Here is a 7866-nt window from a genome sequence, read left to right as displayed (position 1 = left end):
ACTAAACACAGTAGTTGGTATAGATTGTAAATGTGTTAGACCTATAAGGGTGTAAATTATGGACACTGTATAATATAATACAGTACAACTACAGCCTCAAAGTGTAACACCTTAACATACAGCGAGCCAGCAAACTGGCGAATGGAGCGCTTTAAAAATGTCCAGATGTACTATGAGCGATGTCACACTATCACAGAGTGTGATATTGATTTGTGTCAGTTACTGTCAGCGTTGATGTTGACCAGTGAAAATAGATTGAAAGTGCATGAACTTTGCTAAATAGAGTGAGGGTGAGGTTAGGACAACATTGGGAAAAACTGAAACAATGTGATGTTTGCTCATTCACATCGCGTTCGGTTAGGAAGAGGTGAGCCTCAAATTGAACCGTTTCTGTTGCGTCTACCTCCCGTACATGTGAACAACATATGCACAAAAACAAAAAGAACAGAGTTTGTTGGTCATTTACATTTTTTATTAAATCTGTCAGGGTGTTTTAGACTGTCTCCTGGATTGGGGGCTCATAGCCGTCAGCCCTCTCCACCTTTGCTCCAGCGTCGTCACCGGTTGCCTTTGCTGTGCTGCTGGCACCGCCGCCCTCACCGTGCAGCTCCATCAGTTTGCCCACTGCAACACAACACACACACCTTTTAACTACAAAGGTTAAGGAAACTGGCAATAAGCAGCTAGATGTTTAGAGTGAAAACTGCAATGATACTGTAATGCTTCATCCATCACGCCTCAAACCCATTCAAGATTTTACACAACTGGAAACCTGCTTCATCCTTCCACACAATCAATGAAAACGGTATGGTTTTCTTGTATGGGAACGTCAGGTGATCTCAATGGGTAGTAATCAGGCGATCATCTGGGACCGAAACGGTTTGTCATCATGCGTTCCCACAGGGAGTGGAAAATAAAAACCCACAGGCACGGGCCCGTGTTACAGCTGTGCGTCACTTACACTCAAACTTGGGCTTCTTGAGCATCTTGACTTTGCGAACGTAGACGTCATGTAGAGGGTAGATGGACTGGCAGGCCTTCTCAATGTCCTTACCAACGCTGTCAGGTATCCTGGAACACGGCACAACATACAACAAATTAATGCAAAGGGTATTCACAAGTCACAAACACCAGGAAACTCATCAAAAAGCACATTTTGTTACATAAAAATAAACTACCATCGACCAAGGCCACCATCTTTGACAAGATGAGAACAACAAACAAGATATTTAAATCAGCAAAAGCCAAGACTATCTGTACATAAACACAAAATGTAATAGGTGTTTTGCCAAAGACAAAGTCTGTGTTGTAATAAGAAAATACAAAATGTTCAACGACTTACAGTTTGTTGACAACTTCCTTCAGGTCGTTGGTCTGAACCTCGCGGGTCATGATCTCCATCATCTTCTTGCGAATCTGACGGACCTGCTGGTGCTGGGCGTATGAGGTCTTTCTGATCTGGTTGGTGCGCTTCTTTGTGAAACCCACGCAGAACAGACGCAGAAGGTAGCCGTCGGTGGTCTTCACATCCACGTGAGCTTCAATCATGGTCTGAGGGGAAACAACAAATCAATCGTGGTTAGACTCCACCAGTTTCACTTTGTGACATTCCCGGTATTCTACCTTCAACCTGCTTCCTACCACATTTCCTTCTTCAAACAATATAACCAGAATGCCAGTTTTGTTCACTTTGTGTCTGGTATACACACTTATTTCATAACTTATAAATCAAACACATTTTGGAAAGCACAATGGATGTGAAGTTACTGATGTACGACCATCCCTCCATATTTTCAGGAGCAAAAACCAACCAAAATCATGTATTGATTCCAGTAACTGTAGGCTGTTCTTCCAGTAATCACAAAAACATTTGATGCTTTAACTCACTTGCTTTACAAAGTTATTTAGGGGGTGGGGGAAAAAAAACAAAAAACTGACACAACTTAACTTTTCTTCCAAGTTCATGGAGCCCAATAGCTGTGTTTCAGGATCAAAACAATGTGATTTGGCCAACTATCGTCTCCCTATTAGGGCTCTAAGATTAAAAAACACTGCATGGAAAATGTGCAGAGGATATTGCCATCATTTGAACAATGGTCACAGGAGAGGAATTATCGCCCTTCAGGAGACCTCAGACTTACCAAACAGTTATTTAATGATAAAAATAAGTCAGTTCTCAAATTCTAAGACAATTTACATCTGATTCATAAGTGGTTCCTTTTTGTGAAATATTGCAGTTTCACCCATATACTCTAATATGGTCTTAATATTCCACCACTTGCAATAAAAACAGTGAAATCGACAATTTCAATGACTCAAACACAAATGCATTTAGTTTTTCTGCTTTTCTCCAGCAACCTTAATCAATCATCCATGCTCTTTTCTAGAAGTGTCTCTTCAGTACCAGTCGTCTACCTTTACCACTGGAGAAAATCTGGTACTACAGAGTTGATCACGCACCTAAAAGTAGAAACCTCAACTGTCATTCCCGTTAAATTTTCCCCAGCAGTTTAACTGATCCTCCAGTAATGACCCAACGTCACTTGTCCACTACCACTGCTCCTAAAATCAGCGTATGTTTTAGGTGTACTCAATTTTCATTTGAGGGATATAAACCAACAATTAACATTTTTATTAAGGAATTACTTGTAAACTGAATCTCAAAAGGTAAAAATTTAATTTGGCATCGTTGCCAAAACTCACAATGGCTACAGTGACATTTTCAGAGGGACATGCAGTACTAATCATAAAAACACGATCATTACCTGCCATTTCTTGACCATGGAGCACATCTTGTCACGGGTCAGGTCCATGCCGTGGAAGTTGGTGAGGCAGTTTTTGCCCTGGACATCCTCGGTGATGAGCTTGAATTTGCGGAAGGCCACCTCGTCGTTCTGCAGGTCAGCGAGGCTCACCTCGAACACACGTCCCTTAAGACCATCTGAGGCGATTCCTAAGTGGTTGTGAATAACATGCATAAGTTAGAAAACAAGCACATGTAGGAATGAAAGTATTAACCTCTGGAATCAGTGGAGGCTCAGTAATGGGATACTTGTTTAGCGGCGGAGTTACAAGGAGTAATAATAGATTCTCAAAAACCAGTATGCGGTGCCGTAACAGTGCCGTTGTACTTTTCTTTCCAAAGGAGGAAATACTTCCAATTTAGCAAAGCACCTCAAAGACAGACATCCAGACAATATTGTTTGTTTTAAATACTTGAAGGCTACATGCCACTGTTCTGTTTTGCAATGTGAACAGACATTTCTTTTTATTTATTACTTAAAGGCTAGATGCCTCTGTTTTTTGTAATGTTCAAATGTTTTAATAAAAGGAGTGTGTGTTGAATTACATGGGATTTATCGTTTTTTGTTTACCGTGGTATCGAATTGGTATCAAGAATCGGGTAAATTGACTGGTATTTAGGGGTGTAACGATTCATCTACTACATCAATGTATCGATTTATATTCCTACGGTACAACTACATCGATAGGTACTCTGCAAGTTGTCCTTCACGGGAGAGGTATATCGATATAAAATCGATTTGAAACGCAAAAATCGATTGTATCGGCATTAAGGATTTGCACCTTGTATTTAAGGACGACAAACGTTATATGAATTTTTTTTTAGCACTTGTATTAGTAAAGAAATGTTAAATGTCACTCCGGTTCTCCAGACATGCGCTAGCTTGCCAGCTATACTCTCTGCAGCGCGAGCGCGCATCCATGGCGTGCATGCAGACGAACGACGTACTGGACTCCTCCTCTCTCACCCAGTAGCGGCTGGAGGAAGATGAGCACCGGTATGCATTACATGGTCCTGCAGGTGCACTTTTTATTATTTTATAATAAAAGCTGTATGTATTTGCCATTAACCGTTGTGTACTTGTTTATATCCATAATTAATTTATCCCTCATTCCATTACAAGAAAAACTTTGAGGAATCCTGACCTGCACTGTCCAGTATCTAGCTATTTATTTCACAATCACACTGATTGAATTATTGGCAAAAAAAGTTACTGTATTGATTTCAAATCATTGAATCCTATGGTATCGCTCTAGATGAGCCAAATATCGTCTTGAATCGTATTGGAACCATGGAAATCGTATCGTAGTAAAATCGTTACACCCCTACTGGTATAGGTATCGACTACTAGATTTCTGGTACCGCGACATCCCTAGCATTTAGCTTGTTTGTAGAAGACTGCTGAGTATTATTGCACCTACATATTGAGAAATTACACTATCAGACTCTGACTTACTGGTTCCCTGAGTCCTGGTGACCAAGGTCTTGCCAAGATTGCGGATGTTGAACATGGCTGGTGCCTTGACATCATACCAGTCTTTCTTGGAGAAAGGGTCGACACTGCAGGAGAGAGAGAGAGACAACAAGCACTTTTAGAGCAAAGCCTGAGCAGAAGAAGACACTCAGAGACAGGTTTGTTAGCAGTGAGCTTCAGAGCACTCACTGCTGCTAACAAACCAGCTAAGCAGCAGCATGCACTGAGGAAGCACTGCTCCATGTTAGCAGGCACCATGGAGGATTTACTAACATCTGATCAATGTCAGCACATTCAAGACCCACCTCTTTTCTATGGCTTTTTGTGAATTGTGATTACTAATTGGCCTTTTATAAATGCTCATTAGAACAGTCTTTTACTCATGGATGTTACCTTGGTCTCTGTCTGTGGATGTGTGAGATTTTGGTTTTATTCTGTCTGTAAAGCACTTTGGTCTGCTCATGTTGTAAATGTGCTATAGAAATACATTTGGCTTGACTTTCCTAAACATTGCCATGCAATCCAGACCCCCGTGGTTGTTAATTAAAGTCATACAACACCATTAACCTGAGCAATAATCATCTTAATTGTGCTGATCAGCTGCCATGTTGGTAGCTAACGCGGCTAAATCCATGCTAACATTTGGTAGGTTTTAGCAAATAACGTTAACATTACTGGTCTTAACTATGTGGCTGGACTGACACGGCTCTTTAAGCTCTCGTACACACAATCCCCTGCATGAAATACTCAACATAGACTTAATTATGACACAATACTACAGCGCAGAGGACAAACAGCATGTTACAACTCCATCCAGCGCTGCAGAGGCCGGTGACGAGACTATAGCACTGTGACCATGGTAGTATCCGTCTAAAATCAGCTTCATCCTTCACATTTCTTGCACCCAAGCGACACTAGTGAAAAGGGCAAAGCTTCTTTAGTGTATGAATGTGAGAATTTGCTACTTACATCTTCTTTTTGGCACCTTTTTTGCCGCCTTTGGTCAGTCTCTTATTCTTGCCGACTGCCATGTTGGCTACAGGGAGTGAAAGAGGAGGAAGGAGGAAATCCCGCGAGAGTTAAAGAGATCGGCTTAGGTCGTGAGATTTGTCTTTTTTTTCTCGCGAGTGTTTGTTGTGGCTTCTTTTTTTAGCCCCCTCTGCTGGTAGGAGGACAATATTCTCATGAGCTTCATGAAGTGAACTGTTTACTGTAAATAACTTTCTTTGTGGTGTTTATGGAAGCAAATAGAGGTTTTAATTTTTTTAAGCAAACTGAATAATTGAGAAATTTATAGTTTTATCCACAAACGAACAATCCCCATTCCACACAGTGAGGAATATATATATTTAATTGAAATTAAAAAAAGGATATTAGATCAATGCTCAATGTTAGCCATTGATCTAAGTTTGGAAATCAATTAATATATAAAAAAAAAAAATCTGCTTTGTCTCGGAAACAAATAGAGGTTTTATTTTTTTTAAGCAAACTGAATAATTGAGAAATTTATAGTTTTATCCAGTTACACAAACGAACAATCCCCATTCAACACAGTGAGGAATATATATTTTTAATTGAAATTAAAAAAAGCACTGATATTGGATCAATGCTCAATATTAGCCATTGATCTAAGTTTGGAAATCAATTAATATAGAAAAACAAAAAAAATTCACAGTGGAAGCAAATTATGCCTATTTTTACAGTCACATTTAACCACTGTATGTTATTTTATGTCAAATGTCCTTTTTCATCTGTTTATTGTTTATTGTTTATTATTGATAATTAATTAATTTTTATTTATTGTTTTTGGGATGGGGGGGGGTCTGACTGTATCTAATAACTGTTGAACATAACATTGATGTGAGCCTTCTGTTCTGAAAATAATAAAAATCTGTTGTCTCGCTGTTAATCAATTTCTCTAAAGACATCAAGTTTTTGAAATTGAAAAACAAATGATCTACTGGGAATTTAAAATAGGCCAGTTTTATTATTCAGTGGTGATTAAATTTCACAATTACTGTTGTTATTCATTTCTATATAAATTCCCAGCCTTTATTTGTTTCCATACATATCATGTCATATATTCCGGTGATTTTCAAAGTGGGGTCCGGGCACTCTGTCAGGGGGTCCACAAAATAATTTGTTATAAATTATAAAATTGTGCTGTATGATAGTGATGGTGATGGGGACCATTTGCACCATTAAAACAAGCACATTGTGTCCATTACACCCACACACGTTAGCTTTTGGCCAATAGAAACTGTGATATGATTGTGACACACAGCAATTAGTTCATTATTTTTAAGTTAAGTTAAGTCAGCTTTAGACTGGTAAGTTTAAACGTCTGGATTTATTAGGACTATGCCAGTCTCACTAACGTTCATTTTCTCAAAGATTTTAAGATCAATTACTTGAAAAGTATAAATGCTGTCGAGTCCAAATGCAATTTGAATAAAATGACCCTCCATTTAAAAGTATAGAAGTGGTATTAACATGATTTAAATTGAAATGTGTTTCTGTTTATCACTATGAAACAGGTCTGTAGTGTTTAGGTTGAAAAGTTTTAGAATACAAATTGTATCAATGGCTTCTAAGAGTATAAATGTTATTAAAGCTTAATCAGTGTTACAATTATGAGGGGGCCATTTGAAAATATTCTCCCCTGTAAGGGGTCCCTGGCCCCAAAACATTTGAGAACCCAGATATATTATGTTAAATTTGTACTTTACAATGGGCTTTTAAAAAGTAAAGTAACCAGTAACGGTGCCATGATGACGTGGATTATAAAAGGAAAGCCACCATCCTGACCGCCGAACAGGCAGAACCAGTCTCTTGATGTGTTAATGTCATGCGGGCGGACCGGGGCGGGTGTGTACCTTGTCATCCACCCACACTGTTATTGTAACAAAGGGAAGAATTTCGTCTGTTGGTAAAATACAAACACAGTATAAAACAAATCCTGCACACTCATTCTCATAGTATTATTAATAGACCTTTGGCAAGGTAAACACATTCATATGTTCCTACCTAAACAAGTAATACAAGTCTGATGAATGTCTCTGTGCATGCAGGATTATTTTGAAAGTGCCAATCTGAGAGGTGAAACTGGGTAGCCATTAGACGCTGCAGCAGAGACACCCTAATATGTCCATGCAGCTGGTGGTGCAACCAATATAATGTAAAGACATCCAAAGGCATAGGGCTACTTTTAACGTTGCGCTTGTTTTCTTCAGTGTTCTGATTTTACGCCCATTTTTTGGTTTTCATTTCATGTAAAATGTCTGCTGTGTTGTTTGAAAAAGCATTAAAATTGAATTGCTGACTTGACATTTTCCTTTGTCATCATTAATTAACTTTTTGTCTGCTTTCAGTGTGTTTAAAGTGAATCTCGCTAGTAAAGCTCTTGGCAAGTTCTCATTGATTTAACTGTTGTAGTTCATTTGACACTAAATCATTTGCAGAAATGATAATCTTCCTCTCGGATAGTGAGACTTTCGAACTGGACGGCAGGAAAAGAGCAAAAGATGATTACAGTAAAACGCTGATATGCCACAGAATGTCTCAAGCTTGAAGTCTCATTATCTCTATA

At 38.9% G+C, this 7866-nt stretch overlaps 1 protein-coding gene and 1 non-coding gene across 2 annotated transcripts; both read right to left on the bottom strand.

The window, feature by feature from the left end:
- Window positions 1-450: 450 nt before the first annotated feature.
- Window positions 451-5395, bottom strand: rps3a (ribosomal protein S3A). Its single transcript, XM_074629456.1, has 6 exons — window positions 5247-5395; window positions 4260-4363; window positions 2766-2953; window positions 1343-1551; window positions 962-1071; window positions 451-624 (listed from the first exon to the last, which is right to left on the bottom strand). Exons 1-6 carry the CDS (start codon window positions 5306-5308, stop codon window positions 494-496), a joined length of 804 nt encoding a protein of 267 aa, XP_074485557.1. The 5' UTR covers window positions 5309-5395; the 3' UTR covers window positions 451-493.
- Window positions 826-896, bottom strand: LOC141765457 (small nucleolar RNA SNORD73). The gene has a single exon (XR_012593506.1). It is a non-coding gene; the product is annotated as a small nucleolar RNA SNORD73 (small nucleolar RNA).
- Window positions 5396-7866: the final 2471 nt, after the last annotated feature.

This window comes from Sebastes fasciatus, chromosome 3 (genome assembly GCF_043250625.1).
Source record: "Sebastes fasciatus isolate fSebFas1 chromosome 3, fSebFas1.pri, whole genome shotgun sequence".
NCBI classification, from domain to species: Eukaryota; Metazoa; Chordata; class Actinopteri; order Perciformes; family Sebastidae; genus Sebastes; species Sebastes fasciatus.
This window is presented reverse-complemented; position numbering and strand designations above follow the sequence as displayed.